At 41.0% G+C, this 24,749-nt stretch overlaps 1 protein-coding gene across 1 annotated transcript in view; it reads left to right on the top strand.

Moving 5' to 3' along the window:
- Positions 1 to 2,969: 2,969 nt before the first annotated feature.
- Positions 2,970 to 24,749, top strand: part of ADAM12 (ADAM metallopeptidase domain 12) — a gene marked incomplete at its 5' end in the record, with an annotated part of 64,683 nt that continues 42,903 nt past the window's right edge. The window contains 6 exons of the mRNA XM_008949982.1: positions 2,970 to 3,046; positions 14,313 to 14,496; positions 18,892 to 18,957; positions 20,027 to 20,098; positions 21,841 to 22,010; positions 23,196 to 23,280. Of these exons, the coding sequence (XP_008948230.1) occupies positions 2,970 to 3,046; positions 14,313 to 14,496; positions 18,892 to 18,957; positions 20,027 to 20,098; positions 21,841 to 22,010; positions 23,196 to 23,280 (654 nt within the window). The remainder of the gene's footprint in view (positions 3,047 to 14,312; positions 14,497 to 18,891; positions 18,958 to 20,026; positions 20,099 to 21,840; positions 22,011 to 23,195; positions 23,281 to 24,749) is intronic.

Here is a 24,749-nt window from a genome sequence, read left to right on the forward strand (position 1 = left end):
TAAAAGGATCCTTGTTAAAATCAGTAGGTAAAACTGCTTTTTATAAATAAACCCCACTTTCAGGCAGTAACATTTTTGTCCTCTGACAGTATGAATGCCTTAATTAGAATCAACACAGGCAGCAATTTTAATTACAAAGTTTGTCTTTTATCTGCCGAAGTCCCATAAAGAATTTGTTATATTGTGTTATTTATTTATTGACACTGTCAGAAGAGGCATCGTGCTTTGTGTTCCCATCCATAATTGGCTTTGCTGGTCTCAGTGAAAGCCATTATTATTTCTATGCATAACATTTTACTTCTGAAAAAGCATCTTCATTACAGCTCCAGTCCTCCCAAGCAAAGCAATCGTTTTGAAAGCTTTCAGTGTGTTCTTTTTTTTTTTTATACTGGATGCTCATATCTTCTTCAAAATCAGCTTAGTAGAATATAGTCATTTGTTTTAGAAGGCTGTATAGACTCCTAAAGGAAGTAAAAGGAAAGAAATGAAGCACAGAAGTCTTTGACAGATTAACCTACGTTAACATGAGTATGTGTACAGCTAATGATGGGTAGGCTTTCCTTAAATAAAACCAAAAAAAGCTGTTTTCATAATGGCAGTGAGTCGTGATTAATACTAACAGTGCATTTTTTCTGCCTAAAATATTTTTTTGACAGATTAGTGAATTCATTTCTGGTCCAATGCTGCAATATGGTTTAAGAAAGATAAGTCTCTGTGATTTTATTTTTATATCTCTTCTTCACTGAGGACATCAATATAGTTGGTAGTTGAAACCAAATCCAATTTCCCTTTGAGAAGTTGCTTAGTCAAATTCTGCTTGGAGGTCAAACCAAGTCAGGTTTGTACAGCTGTCACTTGAGGAGTTTCTCTAGCACACGAGTCAGTGTCTAGGTTATTTTTTCTGGTTTATAACACTTGAAAAATTCGCAGTTGTCAAAAGCTGATATGTATTAAATGATCTCAAGTAAGGGCAGAGCATTTTTTTAAGCCATTTTTTTAACTTATTTGGTTTTGGGAGGTCATCAAGTTTATATATACTAGTTTACAGGAATAAAAACAAGATAAGAGACAAAAAAAACCCACATATAATTAAAAAATTCTGCAGTTCAGTGGAGCTACTGAGCTAGAAATCAATTTTCTACCAGCCCAATTGCAGAATATGGTCTGACAAGTTTACCTCTTCAGTACTGAACTTTGCCATCATATAACATGGGTATCTCAGAGAAGCTGTGAAATGGGCCACAACAAGGAGCAACAAGTTAATAAAATGGCAAGTTGTGTGTGTGGAGGGAAAGAAATCAGGACCTTGGCCACAATTCACTCCTTGATGAAGCCAGGTAGGCTGCAGCAGCAGCCTGGGTGGGGTGAGCTATCAGTTTGCCCTCCCTATTGCACTGAGGACTCTGCCTAGCACTGGTGATGCTGAAGCCCAAAGACTGTCTTCTGAAGAGCTTTTAGACTGTTTCAGTGTATGAAAACCAGTGCTGAAGTGTTGGTTTTTTTGTGTCTCATCAACAGAATGCATGTAACTGAGAATAGTAAAATAATGAAATAATACACTCACACTGAAAATTTTGACATCCGTAGCAACTGTGGCTGAAGCAATCATCCCAAAATTCAGTCTATGACTTCCTCCCTTCTGTCATGGGTTTATCCTTGCTAATATGCTGCTGACTTTTTATGAGTACTGAAGATAAAAATACCCAAGAGTAAAACACTGTGTCCCTGTTTCTGTCATTTCCTTCTCTGACAAAAGCTTCTGAGATTTGTATTTATAAAGTCAGATGTGGCCGTTCTGTGTTCAGTTGCCCATGCTGGAAATACAAATGCTCTAAACAAATATTTTTTCATGGTAAAACCTTATTTGCAGAAAATTCCTATCTGAATTATTCCATCATGCCCAGCATTTTCATGGCTATTGCTTTCTTTAACAAAATCAAGGTGGTCTTTAGAAGTCTGCTATGTGAGGCTTTCTAAGTGAAAGCCATGCCCCAAAACTGAAAAGGTTAATTAATGCAGCTAGATAGATGTGAATGAACTGAGTAATAAAAAGGCACAGTGAGTTGCCTGTCAGGTTGAGGCATGAGTGATAACTTTCCTTTGCACTAATAAGATAGGAACCTTTTAGAGCAGTGTTTTCAGTTTCCAGGTGGCATTCAAAGGAGCCATGAGAAAAGAAATGCTGGACGTGACACAATCATTACTTTCCAGCCAGTCACATAATTGGGAATGTAATATAACCTTTAGTCAACAATAAAATTAACCTTGATTCCAGACAGATATGTGTATGTGCTGAGAAAGTATCTCTGTTGTGGGTGCCTTTTGCAAGCAGTGGATTATTAAGGAAATACAATAACCTAGCCACAAAATGAAATTGGATTGTTGCCTTTCAAAATAGAAGACTCTTTTATTCTGGGTTGTTCTTAATAACATGCAGCCACTCGGTTGGGTAATTCAATAAAAGGTTTCCTTTCCAACCTGTTTCCCTTCCCCTTCATTTCTTATACTTCTCTTTATATGCAGCTACCTCCTATAGACATACATAGATGTAAATGACCTTAAGTACAAATATGTGTCTCCACAGAAAGCAGTAAAATGTTTCAGCTGATTTGTTCCTCTGATTGATTTTAGTATTCTGTATTGTAGCTGAAATAAAATAACATAGGAAAAGGTGGTCAGTCAGGCAATTTAAACACCACTGAGTCTCTTTTAAAAAAATAAAACCAACACAAACCCAAACCAAACCCTCCCCATCTCCTTGAGATTTAAAAGACACCCAGGAACTGTTTGGACTGTTAAATACAGTGAATATTTAGTGGGAAAGGAAAAAAGGATGTCAGTGAGTTTCTGAATGCTGTTGCCTGAAATTGTTCATTGCTTTGGAATAAAGGGGATGGAAAACCATGAGAAAGCTTGAGAGCAAAGAGCATTTCTTACTATTGAGGTGTTTTCTCTCTTTTCCCAAACAGGGTCACTGCTATTACCACGGCAATGTACAAGGGTACCCCGACTCCTCAGTCAGTCTCAGTACCTGCTCTGGACTCAGGTGAGCCAAAATTTCAGCAATCCTTGAGCTCCTTAAGAAACCATCCTAGTACGTGTTGAGTTTTGCCTTTTAATGATCTTCATTTTTCAACTGTTGGTGAAATTTCTGTAAAAACATTTTTTACTCTAGTTGTTCTGAAGAAAAGAGAAAAAAAGATAAAATAGATGAAATAGATAGTGCAGTTTGGGGGGTTTCCATGATGTCCCTTGCTCTCTTGCTATACCCTTCCCTGTACCCTTTTGCAGAAGGGTGCTTGGCACATTTTGGGGCTGGCAGTGCCCAGTGACCCTCCAGTTCTCCTTGTCCTCCAAGCTGTTTCACCAGGGATGGCAGGACACCTTTGCAGCTGCAAACACATTCGTTGTCCAGCAGCCTCATCATTAGGAGAGATTGCTTTGTAAATATGGCTGTGGAGCTCAATAAATTGCTTTTGTGGTAGGTATGATGCTCAGCGTTAAGGTTTTAGCTCCTTGTTAGCAGAAGAGTAACAGATTCACATTGCTGAAAACCAAACCTCTTCCAAGCTTGAGGAAGGAACAGGCTGACAACATTTTAAATCCATAATGGACACAGATCAGGAAACAATTATCTTCCTTACTTGGACAATGAGAGACTGGTATTTACTCACAGAGCTGTTCCTAATCACAGTAATTAACTGTAAATTGGCTCTAGCGTTCTCCCTGGAAAACCCAGTTTTCCTGTCAGATTTCCAGCTGTCTCAACCTTTTCTGGGTTTGTTTAATTTATCTACAAACAGCGTGAGTAGCTGGAGCCTTTTTTCCCTTGATTTTGCAGTTTGTGCAGTAGTGGTGTTATCAAGGCATTTGTAATGGAGCTCTGGGCCAGACAGCAGCAAACAGTTGGTCACCAGGACCCCTCTCCCTGTTTACTCTAGTGGGTGGGATTCCTGTGGCTCATTCCCATAGAGAGGGAGGGTTTATGCCTGTTTCAGTACGTATTTGGCATCTTTAACAAGTTCTAATTAACCCCTTGCATGGACCATGGCAGGGTGTGTTCACCACTCATTCTTGCAGTCTCAGCATCTGGGACAGGGTCTGCATCATCTTCTTCCAGAGCTACCTTATGAAATTGAGAACTCTCAAGAGAAATCATTCTTCTCCACATTAAAAGCAATTTCTTTTGTCTCTAATGTCCTCTGTTTAGAAGTGGTAAGCTCAGAGAGTCATTTCCCAGTTTTAGCTAGTCAGGTATGTCAAGGCAACATATGCTGGCAGTGATATTTTTCTCTCATCTGGCACTATTGCAGATAAATCCCCAAAGTGCAAGCTGACAGGATTAGGCTCTTTCCCCACAGGAAAAGTGTAGCAGGACCTTTTTCCAGTACAAAGTTTTATAAGTTTCCCTGCCAATGCATGTTTTGCTCTGGTAGGAGAATAACTGAGGACATATCTCAGTATCTGCACCAATTTAGCTGTTGCATTCCCTGCTGAGGTTGGTTAAGAGAGTGTCCAGGAGTGAGAAGAGTTTGTGATAAGGGTGCCTGTTGACTTACTCCACAAAACTCATTTCACAGCCTGATAGCCAATAGTAATAACTTCCAGTCATTACCTGGACTTGATCTGAGCCAGTGATGTCTATTTGAAAGGCTTCATAATGCACTGTCAGCTCCTTGAACCATCCAGACCTTCTCATTAAAACAGGTTAGAAATAAAAGGCCAAGTGGTTTGAAATGCCAAGTAGCTGCTCTGAGGTCCTGGAAGCACTAAGCATCTTCCAGAATCAGACCCACAGGTCTCCATGTACCTCTTCCACCAAATCATTACCGTGGCAGTGTGTTCTTTGAGATTTTGGGTAGGAAAGATCTAGTTGCAGATGTCCCTGTTCACTGCAGGGGTGTTGGACTAAATGACCTTTAAATGTCCCTTCCAACCCAAACTGTTCAATGATTTTGTGATTTACTGCATGTGATCCAGTCTGAAATAATATGAGGAGAAATAGGACAGTTCAAAAAGTAGTTCATGGTTTACTTTTACTGGCAACTTTACTAGTATTACAGCTTGAAAGAATAGTGGATAGGATAGGATAGGATAGGATAGGGTAGGATAATGTACTTGCCCACCACTTGCTGGAGTAGGGACTCATGTTTTTCCATGGCATGAAAAAGGCTGCAAGCTGCTGGGGTAGAGATATAAGACATCATGTGGCCGTGGAGCCCTGGATGAGGATGGTCCCTGGAGGAGCCGTTTCACTTGCAGCAGCCAGTGGAAAGAAGGACTGGTCTCATTCTCAGGGTCTGCTCCTGGCTTTGGGATGGTTTCTAAGTGAATTGTACAAATCTTTGTGTCTCAGTTTCTCCATCTGTGAAATTCATTTCATGATTCTTACCTACCTCACACAGCTGTTGCAAGGGACTAAAGTTTAAGTGTCTGAAAAACATCTCATGAAAAGAAGTGCAAGCTGTTAGCTCACTGAAATCTCAGAGCACCAATATCCTCCCACTCCTACTAGACAGGCTCCTTGGGCACTCTTCCAGGCATGGATAGGTAGGGACTGTGTCTTTTCCACCAGCTTAGGAGAGTTCATTAAAAGACATGAAACTAGTCATAAAGAATAGGTTCCACATTTCAGCATGTTCTGATGCCTGAGTGCTCAGCAGAAGTCAAAGAAGGAAAAAGGATCCTAGGAATTATTGAGACAGAAATAGAGGTTAGAACAAAACCCCTCATTACCACTTTATAAACCCATAGTGCACTCACATCTTGGATTCTGCATGCAGTTCTTATTTTCTCCTCCCCATCCCCATCTCAGAAAAGGAAGCATTATATCCAGAAGAGGCACAGAGAAAGGCAAAAATTATGATCAAAGGTATGGAACAGCTTTTATCTGAGGAGAGAATATAGACTAGGATTTGTCACTTTTGAAAGGAGATGATGGAGAAAAGGGCTATGATGAAACAAGGGTGAATGTCACGCTGAAAAGGGGACAATTACCAAATATTTCTCATAAACCCAAAGTTAGGAGACGTCAAATGAAACTTTAGAGCAAAGGAAAGAACTTTTTTTGTTCACCACACTGTGAAGCTCACGATCACAGGTGGGTGTCCATGGACAAAATATCAGGAGATTCAAAAAAGATGAGAATTTGAGGAGGGGAGCTGGGGGAGCATCTCCAGGGCTGTCCCTGATACTTATGCTGTCAGAGCTGGGGGTACCAAGTGAGGTTTGCTTGTCATATTCTTATATCTTACTCCTAAGTACCTGCTGTTGGGCAGAGATGGGATGCTGAGCTGGAGCAACTCTGCTCTGACCTCCTGAAGTTCTTGCAGGGCAGCCACGTGGCTGAGCATTTGAGATGTGTTATTAGCCTGTAAATATGACATGATTACTCTGTGATGAGCTACGGGAAGAATCAAGTGTGATATCTGCAAACTAAGACAGGCTTGGCTAATTTATGTTTTCCAGGCAGATAGAAGGGGTGAGAGATAAAGCTCAGTGAGAAGCAGACTTGTATACCCAGACATGTATTCCAGCTATGTAACATCTGAGTGCCTCATTTCAGGTAGGATTACAATGGCATAAAAAGCTGGATGGACACTGATAGCTGCCAAAAATGCAGGTTAGAGGAGAATATAATCATGCCATAATCTGTATCCTGCTGGCTCCTCCTCCAGAGGAAGAGCTGAATGGCACAGAGGAGGCAGTAAATGCTGAATGCACAAAATGGGAACAATGGGTAATCAGGATTTCTGGCACTTCCATCTGGAGAAGAAAGCCAATCAGACTCTCCAGGCCTGTGGGGAGGTGAAGGTATGACAAACTCATTTCCTTCCTGCCCTCAGGAAATACTTTGGTTTATCTAGCTCGGAGGCTTTTCAAATTTTTAGCAAATAATTGTGGCCTGTAGCCACCACACACATCTCCTGTGATAAATTTGCATAGACTTGAATGATTGTGCCCCTATTACTTTCTCTGTGAGTGCAGAACCTAGCAAATACACACACAAAAAAATCTCCAGCACAATCTCCATGGTCCAGGGGCTGGCAGAGGATGCTGGCACGGGGATGTGCAGCTCCAAAAGCATCTGCAGTTCCCTTTCTGGTGGGGGGAGCTTGAGAGCTGCTCTCAGAATTGCCTCAGTAGCTTGTGGACACAGAGCTCACAGGAAACCTTTTCTTTCTGAAAGGTGAAAATGCTCTTGAGAACGCCAAGAATCCCTCAGAGTTACCCAATTGCTAGATAACAACCCCATTCACACACACAAAAAGTGTTTCAGTCGTTGTCCAGCCCCAGCAGGAACTGAAAGATGCTGTGTCCACAGTGGCAGTGATGGGGAGAAGGCCCCAGGATTGGACAGCCAGCCTTTTTTTAATGGGATCACATAGTTCTGCTGCACCAGGCTGCCAATTCTAGAGCCATCCATTTTTCAAACAGCCTGGCTGAACCCACAGCATCCCAGACACAGTCAGCTGCAGAGGGGATTTAAATATGACACTCCAGACATCAACTGTTTAAAAAAGGAATGGAAGTAGGAAACCAGTGAGGAAAAAAAAATTTAAATTCCTCACGACTCCTCAAGCATGATCTCCCCACAGAAGAGGAGATTTCAGCCAAAAAAGAAGTTAGGAGAAAATCCCAGCTGAGAAAAGCACCGGGTTGGATATGTGCTTTTTCTCCATGCTTTCTGAAGAGCTTTTAGTTCACATAAACATCTCACATGGTTTCTAAGTTACCTGACCATGAAACTACTGGAGGTTTTGGAGCTTACTGTTAGAAGACATTCAGCTTCTGGGGTTCCATGGCTCCTGTAATCTGTCTGTTCACGTGGCAAACAGCTCCTGGATCACCATTGCCTCTGTGATCTCAGATGAACACTGTCTCCATTCTTTGATGATTGTGTGCACACCATCCCTGGGTGCACAGTAATCCCCCAAGCATCACTGCTCCTGCCAGGACAAGCATGAGAGAGGATCTGAACCCTTCTCCACCAAGTCTGGGTCTGACAGCACTTAACATAAAACCACCTAAATTAAAACTAAAAATCTTTTTCTACATTATGACTTGAAAAAGCATCCTCTAGGCCTTAATGTGGTGATCAAGTTTGAATCAAGCCTTCTTTTATTGTTGTGCCATAAAATGTGCTCACTAAACTGGCCTGGATGCCAACATCTCTTCCCTTCTTCATTTCCCTCTGCTTCCCTTGGCCTGTCTTGTCTCTCCCAGCTGAGCTCCCATGTGACACTTCCTCTGATAACATAATTACTGGTTCTTGCAACCCAAATGCTGGACATGAAATTGCATTATCACTTTCAATTCAAGTAACTCCCTGCTTAAATTCCAGGCATCAGACTTGCAGACCAATATGCATTCACTCTGGACAAATCTGTCTTGTGCTGAGAAAGGATTAAGTGCGTGCTGCAGTAATCTCTGGGTAGGACTATGTTTTAGACACTGTGCTATAGAATGCATTTTCAGGTTAATGAGAGGCATTGGCTGGAATAAAATGTATTTGAGTAATGATGTGTCTGTGTGAGAACACCTCTGCCACCACTGCAACGTGTAAACCCAATAATGCTCCTGCTTTAACCTCCTTTGAGATGTTGCCCTTTGTCAGTTTGGGTCAGGCTTGTTATTTTAATGGAATCTTGATGTGCAGTATAGTAGGATAAAGGTATTACTTGGGCCTAATGTGATGCTGTTCATCAACAGATATTTACTGTCTGGGGTTCCTAAGACTGACTTCATTTTAAAGATGGGGAACTGATGTGGAAAGAGGTGAACTGTCTGTCTGAGGCTGCCCAGGGCAGTGGTGGAGACAGGAGTACTGCTGCCTCTGGAGTCCAGCTCCCATTCTATTTCCCTGTCCTTAAAAATTAAAGAAGGACCAGACCATTTGGAAAATATAGAAAGATCACCTAACCCATTACAAAATAATGGATAGATCATTGTGTTCATTTATCCCAATAGTATTCATCTGCAGCTTATTAGACTAAAACTGAAGTTTTCATTCACTGCTTCATTTTCTCCCTTGTTTGTTCATTTTCCTGCTTACTTGCCTGGGGGTTTGTTAGAGGAAGTCCTAAGAATGTAGAATGTGTAGGAAAAATAGATTAAAATGCCCTGTCCCTTTATAGATCACATTCTGATACCATGCACAGTAAGAAATACTCCAGTGAGTAACTGCTGTGCATCCATCAACAGCATCATGAGAACAACACTCCAGGGCCACAAGGCCCCAATTCTGTTACCTGCTCACCTAAAAATCTCCTGGAAATCAGTGGTACAGCTATGGGGTCAGATTCTTGACTTTTGGAGCTGGAGCACTAATGATGAAACCAAGGTCCTGTAGGTTTTTAGGTGGCACACGAGTAGTGCACAGCCTTTCATGGTGCTTAATGTATGTGGTGTGTGAGCAAGACAACCCTCTACAGCCTAATTAATTTCTAACAAACTGGAAACATCTACATTCTTCTTCCAGTGGTAATAGAGCTTTTTATTATTATTGTTTAGAAATGAGTACAACTTTGAGTTTCATTAAAACCAAATGTTTAATTGCATTCATGGATATCAGATTTATTGATTTACTTCAACTTTCCCGTCCAGTACAGCAGAATAATATATAACAGTTTCATATAATGCTGTCCAAGCCAAGTTTTGCTTCAGCATCACAATTTCTCAGACAAGTATGTGTTGATGGTTTATGTTGGCAGGGCCTTCGCTTCTGCTGACAAGCTGGAAAAGAAAAATCCCATTTATATTTTGAGATTTCCTAAAGCCTGTTGATTTATGAAATACGACTGGCCTTGCATTAGGGTTTGGTTTGGTTTTTTCCTTTTTAAGGGACAAAAAAAAATTCACATTTGACTTTATCGACAGTTTAAGTAGTGGAATTATTCCATCAAATTGCATTTCCCTCATGGAGAGATTCCTGGCAAGCTAAACAGCAATTAATAGCAAATTAATGATTTAAATTATGTTTTCATTTCGTTTTCTTTGAGATGGAGAGTTCTGCCATCATAGAGCATCTCCTACACACATTCCCCCTGTGTCCATATGGCATATAATGGAGTACAGTAGGCAAATACCAATGAGTTGCTTGTGTTTAGAGCTGATTAACAGCAATGTGGATGTGGTTAATTTGGTGCTGATCACCAGACATGAGCAGGATTCAAACCCTGTTGAGAGGTAGAGTAAAATATGAGCTCAGGCTCAAGACCACACTGAAGCTGCTTCCAGTTGGCTTGGGGCCTGTGAACTGATGTCTGGACATGCTGTATGGTATAGATATAATTATTTTTACTCCTTCTCTGCTCCCAGTGATGAAAAAGACAGCTCAGGAGTTTTAGAGAAAATTTTAATTGTCTCTTTTCTTTCCTGCCCAGCTCATTTGCAAGATCTTTGTGACTTCCTAGTGTCAGTATGGTTTGAGACTGGGGAAAAAGCAGATGCCATGAATTAGAGACCTGGAGAGCAAAATATGTATTCTTTATATTGAAATTTTTCCCAAATACTTATAAGCTCAGGAATTCTGGTAGTCTTTAGCCTGATAGATGTACCAGTAGAAAACCCATAGATTTTAGTAGAAGTTGGTTTTAAATAGCCACTTTTCAAGTACTCGCAGAGTTGTTGAAACCCCTTTGGGGTTTCTTGTATCACTTTTGGTTTGGGATCTGTAGTTTAATATATTGTCAATTTGCCACACTGGAAAACACATTATTTAACATTAATGCCTCCTGAAAAATGGAAAAGTTGGACCATTTGGTTCTTTGGGGACTGACTCAGGAGTGTGGGAGAACCATGCTCATAGGAAGACATAGAAAAGCTGTGGGAGTAACAGAGGGGTTTTTGAAACACCTGACAAAAGTGGAAGGAAAAAGTAGTTCTGTATTTATTTTATTTGCATCAGATTCTTAGTCCTGAGTGACTGGTAGGTACTGTTCATCTAATCCTACCACACCAAAAAAAAGAGGAAGGAACTGTAGCTTTTGATGGGTTACATTTTTAAGGTGCTGTGCTTGGCACTGATCAACGGGGGGAAAATGCTATTGTAGGAAAAGAAAATGAGTCAAAAACAGAGAGCTGGCCAAGAAAATTCATATTTGATACTCATTATCTTATTACAGAGGATCCCAAGCCAAGTGCTGATATCCTGTAGGCAGCACTCAAAGGATAAGTGTGCATTAAATGAGAAGTATATTTTCCTTTATGCCCAATCTGCAGATATTTTTTACCATGGATTGCTCCATGTGCAAGGTGGAACTGTTCTTAAAGGCTCATGCTGTCACTTGGGATGGGAGTCTCAGTGACAAGCTGAACAGGCTGCCCTGACTCTGGCGTGCTCACTAGAAACCAAAATTACTCACTCTGGTATCTGATCATTTCTCCATATCCTCTGCAGCTTAAGAAAATGAGGGGTAAAAAAAAGAAATGGTTATTTAGTTATTTTCAACAGTAGCTGGGCATACAAGGGGTACATTGGAAACCTGGCAGTGATGTGGCATGTTTCAGCTATGAACTCGTCACAAAAAGATGCTGGCTTTAAAAAAAAAATATAACTTTACCCATTAAAAGGATACTGCTAAGTCTCTCCCTTTCTAGTGTTAAATAATTAAAGAAAACCATTTAAGTGTGTATTTTTAAAGTTAATGTTCTAAGCAGGGTAAAGTTTAACATTAAAAATAAAAGCCTTTGTGGTTTTATGGGGGTTTTGAGTTGCTGGGAAAGGGAGATGGTCAAGCTGGCCCATTTCAAGCAGTGACTAATAGTCTTCTGCCTCCATTGCTGGTTCCAGCTGCCTCCAAAATGAGATGATGAATTGCAAAAGGGAAAGGCAACAATCCTTATTTGATTGTGCTGATTACAGCCTTGCTGATTATCATAGTAAAGGGAATATGTTGTCCTGGTTTCCTAAATTCTTCAAGGAATAAGGCAGAGCTGAAAATAATTTAGAACAGTAGGGTTTAAGGTTACTCAAATCATGGGGTGACCTGCTTGGAGGTCTCTCATATGTCATGCATGCTGTGGTGGATCCTGGCTGGAGCTAGAAGGGGTGGCTGGGATAAATCAGTCCTGCTTTTCCAGCAGTGATCTATCACACACAGCATGCCTGTGTGATGGGAAAATAATACATCTTACCTGATTTGCCAGGGAAGCTCCAAATGAATTATCAGAGCCTGATGCTTGGTTCACATCAGTAGAGCTGGCTCCTGTGAATGCTGTTGCACAGCCTTTAATATCCTGAGTTTCAGCCTGGTTGGGCTTCTGGGTGTTCCAGTTAACAGTGACATGCTCATCTGTTGGCTTGCCTGAACTGATGCTGATGGTGTTTTGCAGCAAAACTGTGCAGTCAGCTTGGAGTGAACATTTCAGTGAACTGGTTAGGAGGTCAAAGACTTTGAGTTTCTTCATCATATCTTGCTAAGTTCAGAAGAGGTAGGGCAGCTTTTTCCTAATAATTTTACTTTTTATTTTGAAATCAATCTTTATGCTGCCATTAACCTGCATCTGGGTCCTTCCCCTTTTATTTTTTTTTTCCTTCTTTTTTTAGCTTTCTGCAGAAGAATTGTGTAGAGATATGGATCAGTCTCACAAGGTTCCCAGTATCTTACCTTTGTTGCAGTACAGACAGAAATAAAAAGAACAGACACTTCCCATAGCCCAAAAAGACACACTAATAAAATACAGCCCGCATTGGGCTGGAGGTGATTGCTGTTTAATAGCATGTATAGACAGTTTAGAGCAGTTTAGAGGAGGAATTGAGAAAGAATACCTTAACCAATTAAAAGTTTCATGGAATTCCAGGTAGGTAGATTGTAATTATTGCTGCTTAACCTTTGCCAGTGCTTAGGGCTTAATGCCTTCATAATTTAAAGACAGGAAAGAAATTAGTAATGCAGTGCACTATTCAGTGTAGTGTTAATTGATGAATGCTTAAAACAGCTCATGAGCAAACCCTTATCCCTGATTTAGTAAAGAGAAATGGGGTTTAAATTGTGCTTTTCTCTGGCCACACAGTTAACCAACAAAACCTGATGTCCAGCTCAGTGTAGGAATTATCAGGGACCCTCCTGTGTGGTTGGCAGTATGTGCAGGATGCAAGTTAAACACTTGCAAATTAGGCACAGAATATTCCTTTTCTCTTACAAATTTCCTTTCCCTTACAAATTTCATTTCTTTTACAGTATTTTCTAGCTGAGCCCTGTCTGTAATCCTCCTTCATGATTTCTTATGCTGTGCAAGTCCTGATGTACAGTGGAGCAGTCTTCTTACTCTGAGGTCCTACAGTTGCAGTTATAATTACTAATTCCAGTGGTATTGTTGGAGATCATCCTACTTTATGCCATATAGTACCATAAATCCTACTCTGGGACATGGTGGGGTTGGAAGTGACCTCTGGAGATCATCTCATGTTTGCCATCCTTGTGTAAAAGGGGTGTACAGAATCACAGAATGGGGTTGGAAGGGACCTCTGGAGATCATCTCCTCCAACCCCCCTGCTCCAGCAGAATCACCCACAGCAGGGTGCCCAGGATGGTGTCCAGGCAGGTTTGGAATCTCTCCAGAGAAGGTGACTCCACAACATCTCTGGATACCCTGGTCCAGGGCTCTGCCACCATGGGAAGTTTCCCACCATGGGAAAGAGGAAAAGAGTGCTTTCATTGATGGAAGATCTTTGAAAACCTCAGAGAGCAGGTGTATTGTATTGTGTATTGTATTTTGGGTAGTAAAACGAGTTAAACAGGAATCCAGTGGTTAAGATATCTGGGCTTCATTCTGCTGCCCCACTGTGCAACGTTTAATAGCCCATTTTGCTACTGCAATGCCTCTTTCATCTGGCAGAACTGATGCTTGCATCAGGCTTCGGTTTAAAAGGTGCAACACACTCTGCAGCTCATAATGAATACTTTCACTCGAGATCTTTTCTCACAAAAGCATTTCACCCCCCTTTGTGTTCATTCTGGTTTGCCATGGGTCCTCAGAAGCACGGGCATCGTGACTCCACTCAGCGACGGCAACGCGTCACTGGGCGAGTGGAAAACACATCAAACACAGCTATAATTTTGCTCTACAGCACAACACTTCAGAGGAGGAAAATTGTCTTTGAGCCACTGCTTCTTTTAAAGTATAGCGTGCTGCAGTGACAAATGTACAGCTTTGATGTTTCCTGCCCCACTCGACCTTGACGTTGTAAATCAGCGTTTTGATTTTTCATACTCTGTCATTATTAAAACCTGTTTTAACTCTGTTGTAGACAATCATACATTAACTCTTGAAAACCATGCACCTTACTCTATTCTCTTCTGTGACAGGGGAATCATTGTATTTGAAAACAAAAGCTACATTCTGGAGCCATTAGAAGGTGCTACAAGTGAACACAAGATCTACCGAGCAGAGACTCTGAAAATAGCCCCAGGATCTTGTGGCCACCAGCTGGACATCTCTGCCATGAGAGCTGATGACAATGACACATCACACCATTTTCAAGCTGGCAGGGTAGGTGGATGAAGCACTTTTATGTTTCTGGTTTACAGGGTACATCTCTGGTGGCGTTTCCATGTCACTCCCTATCATAACTCTTTGATACAAAGAGTTCAGTATTAAACCATGTAGTCAGCCTGTGTTGACACCATGTGCTTAAGTGCATGCTTAAAACTAAGCATATATTTACATGGTTTACTAAAGCTTCATCATTTTTTCTTGATCCTGCATGTATAACTTGCTTTTTACTTTATTTTTGGAAATGTGACAGCACAGAAAGGTTTATGGTTTCCTATTATAGTAATATATTTTGGTTCTTTTATGATAATAACCAGAATTTAAGACCCCATAAGAACACTGAGCAATGCCTGGAAAAGTTTTTGCCCATAGAAGATGGTGGAGAGCATGATAGCTGTGATGCTTGCCTAATATTAGGTTTTGAAGCTTTATATTCTGGTAGGAGAGTATCTTATGAAGACAAAAAAAATGCTCACCCTATTATTTTCCAAATGTATTATCATAGTTTTACATAGGAAGAAAAGCACTTAATATGAAGTGCATCTAGCTAATGGAAAGTGGAAAATTAAACGAGCTAAAAATCAGGAAGAGGAAATACTGTAATAAGTTCATCTGTATATTAGATGAGAATTGTAGAAAAGACAAGTTTAGGTGCTCAGAAATTATAGAATGATACAAATCTGCCCTCAGCATTTATTAAATGTCACATATTTGGATTTGTGCTTGCTTGTACTGCTAAGCCTTTGCATCATGTTAATTGTTAAGGAAAGCAACCTAGACGGCATCCTAGGATAATATTTATGGAGTGGAATTAAGTTATTTTACATTTTAGGGATATTAAATGTTACATCTAATGCATTAGGCTTTGCATATACAATTTTATGGGTTAAGCATATTTCTAAAACTGTGTGGAGGTTGAAAGCACTGGAAAAGTATTTTTCATAACTTTCTTAAGGTTTGCACAAAACCTTTTGTGGCTTTTGACTGAATTTCACTGAACTCATCAATGTAAATAAAACTAGGAAATAAAATGAGTGCATACAAATAGCTGGTACAATCAAAGCAATTTTACTGTTACCCTTATGTTCTTACATTTTGTTGATGGCCTCAACTATGCACCAGAATTCACCTTAAATATCTGAAAAAAATATATTTGCTGTGGTTCAGTGGACATAATTATAAAACCTGTCACCAGGCACATCATATGGAGAGGTACAATGTATGTAATGAGTGTGTTGGATACGCTTCTAATGTATGAATTTTGAAAGCTGTCAAATGTAATGTGTGGAGTGAGTTTTCACATTTCAGTGTTGCCATCAGCTAAGTAGACTGTCAGGACACACTGAGTAAAGGTGACCTGCAAAGTATGGAGACATAAGGCTGCTCCAAATTACTCTGGGTGAGAGAAGTAAGCAGAAATCTAGTCTTGGGTTCAGGGCATGATGGAAAATTTTCATTTCTTGACAGGTTTGGGGAGAGCTTTTTGATTTTTTTTTTATTTTTCCCCTGACTCTTCACTCAACTCCCTACACTAAATTCTTATTGAGTAGAGCTGCAACGTGAGATCAATATATTACAAAGTTAAACTAGCCTTTGGGTTAGGTGTAAATACAGATAAATGATGGGACAAACAGTAGACTCAGCTTCCCAGATCCAAATGTGAGATTTTTTACAGAACAAGTCAGGTTACCTCACAGTTGTGTGCAGACATGTTTTGCCCCATTGGAGCTGGGTCTCTATAAATACTGGGTCATTCCATTAATCAGTGGACCTTCAAATTGCAGCAGGGAGTGTGTTAAGCTCAGTTGAGAGAGGATCCTACAGAAAGCAAGTGTGATGTGTGAGAAAGCCCCTGCAGTGTGGCTTTTTCTCTGTAGCCACACAAAAAAAAGCTCTTTTGGTGGTGCTGGTGGACCACAGATCAGGCAGGTGAGGATCTTTCTTTGATCACAAAGAAAGAAGGGCTGCAACATTGTCGTGTGAATCCCAGCCATGCCAAGTCCCAGGCAGGAGAGCATGAGGAAGGGCTGCAGTGGCATGGGGCAGCAGTTCTGAGATAGGACCACGTGTGGCAGAAGCAGGGGAGAAAGACAACAGCCAGTGGAACAAAGCATATAGTCTCCATCCTCTTTATCATGGCTACATCACTGACTCTTCATTTTCATTCTGAAGGATGCACTCAGGCAGTGGATTGTGCATCGATGCAGTTGGCTGCAGAAGGCAAGCTGAAAGAAGTCACCATGAGGCATATTTTTTAAATAACTGTTGCATCCAAGGAATGCACATAGCTTCTGGGCAAGGCACGGGAATGGATTCGTTATGCCAGGCAGTCACCAGAGGCTTGCATGATTATACCCTGCTAGCCAATTTCACCCAGCTTAACTCTCTCCAGCCCACTTTTACTCTTGGTAGAAAGCAAGATGTTTAAACTGACTGATGCAACAGAGTTCTTCTTCTATCTTTGTACCTGCATTTGCATGTCTCATCTTTTACTCTTCATTTGGAAGACTAGAGGCACCTTGGGGCTACATCTCTGGTCAGGACCATGTAGTATATTTCAGGTTCATGTTAGATTTTTAGAGTCTGACAGATCAGTTCCATCACAACACCCACATGGTCATTTGATATATGGGACATCTCAATCATGCCTCATATATTTTGTAAGGAGGTATATCAAGCTCCACCAGAGTATTGTAGGTTCCACTGAAATCTACTGGGACATGGCAGGTCCTTTTTATTACATCTGCTGCTGTTCTAGAAGCAACAGGAGGGGACATGCTGACACCTTGATGGTTCCCAGCACAAGGCACTGCTGATGACCTGTGTGGCAGACCAGGCATGGGCATGTGCACCAAGTCTGCACATACCCCACGACTCCATGGGGGGGACAGTTGCCTCCAGTAGAGCACAAGAAGATGATGGAGAACCTCAATACCGAAAGAAGTCATAAGAATATCTGCCTGACTTCATTTGAAAGATGATACCAATACCAGAAGTCATAGGAATATCTACCTGAGTTCATTTGCCAGATCCCCTAATAAGTGTAATCCTGTGAAGTGTTTGTATCGTTGACATTTAGTTCATTCATGATAGATTTTAATGGTCTCTTAGCTCATAAATACTGTCCAAATTCAACTTAACTATTTTCCAGTTACTGCAGTTTGAAGATTGTGGAACACTATTAAATGAGTTTGAAAGTCAGAGTTACAGAAGGTTACATCTGTCACTTTTTCTCTAAACACAAAGCTGCTTGCAAAACATTCAAAATCATTAATCTGCAGAAAACAAAGAGGAGTACTGGGAATGTGAAGAAAGCTTTGCAAAATTTTGGCTGGAAGGTGATGTCCAGCATGGCCTTAGCTTAGGGGTTCACACAGTTTGCCTTGAAACCATTTGTTTTGGAAACCTTTAGTCGTGTTTTAGGTTATAAAGCATTGGTTTAGTTCAAGACATCATGGTCATTAGTAGGTCAGACATCTGCTTAAGCTCCTTAAGTTCTGGCATGAAGCTCAGACACACTGCTGAGACCTCTGTTCCCTAACTGCCTCACTCCAGAAACAAGGGAGCAATGAGAGAATAGAAGCTCAGCTGCTGTAAATCACACAACTTTTACAGGCTTTAATAGGTCACTGAAATTTAGGGTAGCAGAGGAGCTGTGCTGTGATTAATGCTATTACAAAATCATTTCATTTTCTTCAGTGAGCTCTTTGCAGCTAAGCATTATGATTCGTTTAGACCTGCATTTAGAACTGCAAGTAGCATGACCAGCTCTTTTATATTAATATACAGATACCAAATTAAGTGTATGCCTTGCATTTTTAGGGTATTAGCTTCCCCAGATACTGACTGTTCATTCGTTTTTTTCCTGCAGTTTTTGTTCTTGGGTTTTTCTTCCTCCATAATTTATCAGTTGACCACTTGATCTCTTCTCTGCTTCACTCAATATCCCTTTATCTCTCATTTTTCTTAGTAGCCAGTTTGTCTATTGTGTGAAATGCTCACTAAAAGTCATCTCATCATTTCTTTAAACGTGCCTTGGAAATAGCAAATGTCTTTCTGCTAGAGATTCTATTCTTCTGTGAGGAAAGACAGCTCAAACATTTCAACTGCAGAAAGCTGAAGGTGATCAGACCCTGGGCTGGTTTTTTGGTTTTGGTTTGGTCTGGGCATTTTTTGTAAGTACCACGTAGACTATTTCTGTTGTAGAAGATACAAGGAAAACATCCATGAGGAAAAGGAATAGAGTAAAAATTAGAATGTAGTAAAATCTTTGGAAGTCAGAGATGTTGTGTATCCCCTCTTACAAGTATTGTGTTGGACTAAGGCAGAGCTGATTCCAAGGGTCACTTATTGCAAAAACCAAAACCCTATTTTCATCTTTTTCTTTGGCAGTACAAGAGGGAGACTTTGAAGACAACAAAGTATGTGGAGCTTGTTATTGTGGCAGATAATCGTGAGGTAAGAAACATAAAACTTTAAAGTTATGGGAGGCATGGATAGGAAACTGGTAGCTCGTGGTACCTCAAGTAATGTGCTGCAGACAGTAGTATGGTGGGTTTCAAAACTAAATCTTCTTCCCCAATTAGGGCTAAGCAATGGAAAGCACTATTAAGATAGGGCAACACTGATATTAAATTGTAAAATTTCTTGCAATGCTTCACAAAGAGATGGACTCTGCAATAACTGGGATATCTGGTAGTAGTTGAAGAAGAGGCAAATAGACAGTAGAATGGTGGATTTCAAAACTGAATCTTCCCCAATTAGGGCTGAGCAATGGAAGGCACTGCTGAGATAGGGCAACACTGATATTAGATTGTAAAATTTCTTGCAGTGCTTCACAAAGAGATGGACTCTGCAATAACTGGGATATCTGGTAGTAGTTGAAGAAGAGGCAAATCTGTATTGACTGCTCAGGATCTCCTTAAGCTAGTTAAGCCTTTATTGCTAATGACTCTGCTCTTGGTGGGACCATCACTGTTTGGAAGACATGGGAGGATCCTGTGCTTGCTTTTGAAGCAATACTTCACTATCACATTGCATGATGCACAACTGCCTTCCTGACAGTTTGCAAAGAGAGCTTCAAAGCAAAGGAACCAGCACTGGCTGTAGAAATGTTCCAGTGAGTTGAATGACAGCCAGAGATCCAAATCTTAGTTTGAATTATTTTGCTACTTGCAGTTTTTTTAGTCTTCTTGAACACTTCTAGCTAGGGAATTGCAATCACTCTGCTGCAAAAGCCAGAACAACTAACAGAGGAGCCTTTTCTTCTTCACAAAACATCAGTCCCTTTGTAAAACGTCAGGAACTTTAAAATCTTTATATGAGAACCAAAACCATGTCCCATAACCTGTGCTCGTTCTTGAGGCAGACCATAGTCCCATGAGGCTACTGGGAGTCTGTCCATGGCCTTTGGTGGCACTGTGTCATTCCCAAATGTCACCAGCAATGCTGGCAGAGTAAGGTGGCCATTTGGGGGGAAACTCTGTGGTATTGGTGCTGCTAGTACATTGATCCTTTACCTTCCAAGTTTCAGAGACAAGGGAAGGACGTGGAGAAAATTAAGCAGCGGCTGATAGAAATTGCAAACTATGTTGATAAGGTAAGAACATGAGCATTATTTCAATTTTTTTCCAAACTAATTACACTTTCTGAAAGGTGTAGCTATGAAATCTGTTTCTTCTACTGGGAAATTAAGAAAGCCACCGTGCTCAGATCAGCAGCTTTCACAACCTTTGCCACAGCTCTTTATCCACCCACCTTTCCAAGGAACTAACTCTGCTGCTTTCATAATACTTTAGTATTTCAGAGTAATGCTTCTCTCCAACCACTGTAACTCACCTTAAACCTTTTGTATGCCCTTCAACACACTAAGCTGTGAGCTCTGCTCTGCCCTATATGGGGTGTATATAGCTGTGGAAGTATTGTTCCTAAGGAGCTGTACAGTTTAGCCCTAGGATTTTATTAACCTGGGAACAGCACATAAAAAAAAGTATTGTTTTGAGGAGGAATTCTGAAAACAAAACCCTTTTTGGCAGCAAGAGATGGCCCAATTGTAAGGCCAACAAAAGACCTGTGAAGACATGGACAATAACATATATAGCCCAAGGAAGAAGGCAGAATTAACAATATGCAGTGCTTAAGGAAGCAGAAGTTGATGGCTCAGTGAGAGCAGTAAAGTTACACACTGGATTTTTTTTTGTCCTTGAAGTAATTTCTTGACAATAAACAATAAACACTAAGAGTCCTCTACAGTGTTTTTTGAGCAAATTAAAGTTTATTTTTATTGTGCAGTATGACCAGGAAAAATTAGGAGTCTAGTAGTGAAATTATAACTGAGGGAGTCTTAATTTAGCTGAGAACTAATCAAGTGATACCTCAAGGGCAATAACTCAGGGAGAAGCATTCTTGATTAAAAACAAGCTGCTGAAGACACCTCCACCTCTTCCATAATTGTCTCGCTGACTTATTACTGGAGGACAGGTGTTTATATGTTACCTGCTCAAAATTAATTTTGCATGTGATAATATATTTATGTTTCATGCTTAATTTATGCTCAGCAAATGCTGATGCTCTCCGAATGACTGTAATGCATACAAACAAGACAAAGATCTAGTGTATGCTTTTCTCAGACTGGCAGCCAAATCTGGACTTGATCGATTCTTGAATCCTCTTCACGTTAGTCTCACATTAGAAGTGTTATCTCTGCTTCATCACTGATGCTGCTCCAGCTTCCCTCGTGTAGCAACTGTGGCATTTACCTGGGGGATAATGGTGTAATCAGCCCACAGTGCTAAAATCACTTGCTTCTAGCTGCTGTGAGCAAGACGTGATGACTCTGGCTACATTATCAGCTACTGTTTTGAACCACAGGGCTGCCTCTGCCTCCTGGTTTACACTGGGGCTAGTGGCAGAGGGCAGCCCTGGAGTCAACGTCCTCCCAGCAGAGGTGCTCCAGCCCTTTGATCATGTTTTTGGCCTCCTCTGAACTCATTCCAACAGGTCCATGACTTTCTTCTGCTGTGAACACTGCTCTGAAGGACATGGGAAGGTAGTTGCAGTGTTTCATCTCGAAGGAAGATACCAAACTTGGGTGGGACATAAAGAGGTAGCATATCTCTGGATCTCTTTGAATGCCTCATGGGTATTTAGTCAGGTTAGAACTGTTTTCTGTCATTTATGAAATATTTTCCCTGAGTCAGTCCTGTCAGGTGTTCACTTTTGCCCTGGAGAAGAGACCATTCAAGCCTCTACAGGAGAGGCTCATATGCACATTCTGCTTCTGTTGAAATATTCTAATCCAATGTGGTTTTAGATGGGTTTCTATTTTTCTCTTCTCATTAGTTCTATAGGCCACTAAACATTCGAGTAGCCCTGGTCGGAGTGGAAGTATGGAATGACATGGATAAGTGCTCTATTTCCCAGGACCCTTTCACCAGCCTCCATGAGTTTCTGGACTGGAGGAAGCTGAAACTACTACCTCGAAAACCCCACGACAATGCACAGCTGATAAGGTAGCCTTGACACTTCCCTCTGGGATTCTAGTGCTGGGAGAATAGCTGCACTGAATTCTTCCCCTGTTGCTAAGCTGTTGGGAACATCTGTGCTCCTGAGGGTTTGTCTTTCCCCTCTTGCAAACATCAAACACAAAAATGCTTTGCAAGACCCCTCAGCAGATGCTTCAGATGATTTTCCTTCCACAGCTCTGCAGTAGCCCTGTTACTCGTACACCTTTCCTGAATGCAACTCATGTAGAAATGTAGGTGTGTGATAAGCTGGTAAATACTTAGGGTATGAATTTACAACCAGTTTAAGCTGGTCTCAGTCTAAATTGTTTCTGAAAAAAGGCAGTCCTGCCCTCATCCCAAACCTCGAGCTAAGGGAGCACTATGTGCACCCTGTTTGTTAGTGGAGAGATCTCAATAAACTCTAAAATGCAGTCTAAATTGAACAATTCATTTGCATTTGTGTCTTAAATCATACACCTTTATTACCCTGCTGCTTTTTCCTGGATTAAAAGAATTGAGTAGACATGTTCAAAGTAAAAGTATTCTTAAAAAGACATTAGAGAAACACTTTTTTTCTTGAACCAGGTACCATTTTGATCAATGAACCATTCTTTATACTGTACAGATAACCATACCTGATGTCTTAGTAATTAAAAGGAGCTTTTTCCTTGTGATGTAGATATTCTTACATTATCTGTGTAAGATAGAGAGAGCCCTTCCAAACTGTCTCTCCTGAGATATTTGATTATCCTCTATGTCTAATGATGCCTTGTTTGAAATGATTGCATTCTAGGCTGTGTATTATAACAAGTAGCATATAAACTTCCCACTTCATTCAAATACCCCTTCCTTGAGCTGGAAACATTATTTGTATGTTTGTCTTTCTATTCCCAACTTCAATCTGGGAAAAGAGAAAGGAGAGAAGGGTCCTGTTACAGCAGTAAACCCAAAGGACAGGGATCAAATGGACCTTTCTCATAGCAGGGATGCTGTCGTTGCCAGCTCAGCACCTCGGCGTGGTTAATCTGGGCTTTCCATTGTTTTAAACCTGAAAGTGCCTGGAGCTGCCACATTTGAAACAGGACCTTTGTTTGGGATTGGCAGGAACACAAGACTGAAAAGAATAGGGCGGTGTCTTGGCACTGAATGGTGATTCTGTGATTCTTCTTCTCCCTTCCCACCCTCCTGCAGCGGGGTGTACTTCCAAGGGACCACCATTGGCATGGCGCCCATCATGAGCATGTGCACTGCAGAGCAGTCTGGAGGGGTCGTCATGGTAAGTGCTGAAAGCACAGGACCTGAAACTGGCCCAACTGCTGCGACACAATCTCAAGTGTTGTGGTTCTGTCTTCTGTAACAGAACGTCAGCCCCATCTGTCCTGTTTTCAGCCCCAATATTAGCTATGTCTTACTATCAGCTATGTCTGCATGCATGTTGCTTGTGAATTATAGTTCCCATAGTGAAAAAAAGTCAAAATATTGCATTAAAATATAGCATGATCTCTTTGCAAGAGTCCTCTACTGCTAATTATCATGAAATGGAGGTGCTGTGAAGGATAAGAATATATTTGTTATACACTTGGGTATACTAGTGTTACAGGCAACGACAGTCTACCCTGAATCTTTTATTATATTGATTTTATTCTGTATTTACAGAGTATCCTGTGTAAGGCCTTATTTTCCATCTTTGCAGCACAGTGGGTTTTATTACGTTGCCAGACGAGAACAAACAGTGGCAGCATTTGTTCTACCTGAGCCTCTCTCAAAGATATAGTACTGGTAATACTGTTGTTAGATGCTAGACGTGGTGAACACACAAGTAAACATCTTCACCAATTTCAGAAAGTAGTTCTGGAATACTTTTTTGGAGGATTTTTTAAAAAATTATTTTTAATTGTTTTGTGCAGAAGCTGGGGGGGAAATATTTTGCATTAATCAAGCTTTGTAATAGGAGTCCTTTAAATGAAATTAGATGTGGACTCCGAGAGCTTGTAGGCCACTAGCAGGCTCAGCTGGTGGATCTCAGAGCTCAGCTCCAGAGCAGAAAGCCAGGGAGTCCTAAAACCCCCTTAGATATTCCCTGAGTTCAGCCTGCATGTGCTTGAAAACCTGTGTGCTTCCTACAGTCTTGTCCATACTTCTAGCACCTTGGGTGATGTGTTGGTTCTCTCCAGCTCTGCTGGACACCTTGGGTGCAGAGATCTACATAAATGAAGTGGGAGCTGGGGAATGCACAATACTGAGAGTTTGCATGGTCTCAAAGCTCTGAGTTCTTCAAAGCTTCATGGAGCTAACCAGGAGTCTTGGACACTAAGGCTTTTGCTTCAAGACAATCCATGCACTAGGATAACCCCAGAGATACAGCCCGTTGAAGCCCCAGCATTTCCTTCCTTCTTAACTAGGATGCAAGGTGAGGTTGGTCCACAATGCAGGGCTCCCTTGTGGTCTCTTAGAAGAGTAGGCAAGAAGCCAAGCTGGGGTGATGTGGGCATTCATGGAAGATGATGTATAGATGGTTCAGACTGGGAGGATTTATGAGGTGAGCAGCAAAGCTGAGATACTGATATACTGAAGAGTGGAAAGAACCATCAGAGCATGTAATCTGGAGAAAGTCATGTCCAAATTGTAAAAAAAAACCCAAAGGCTTCAGTCTCTTAGTAGCTTTAGAAGCTGAGTCTCTAATTGGTGTTTGTTACAGCTTTCCACTGGGTACTTGGAGCTAAGTACAAAAGGAAAGGGAGGAAA

Source organism: Merops nubicus, unplaced genomic scaffold (assembly GCF_000691845.1).
Source record: "Merops nubicus isolate BGI_N331 unplaced genomic scaffold, ASM69184v1 scaffold21711, whole genome shotgun sequence".
Lineage (NCBI taxonomy): Eukaryota > Metazoa > Chordata > Aves > Coraciiformes > Meropidae > Merops > Merops nubicus.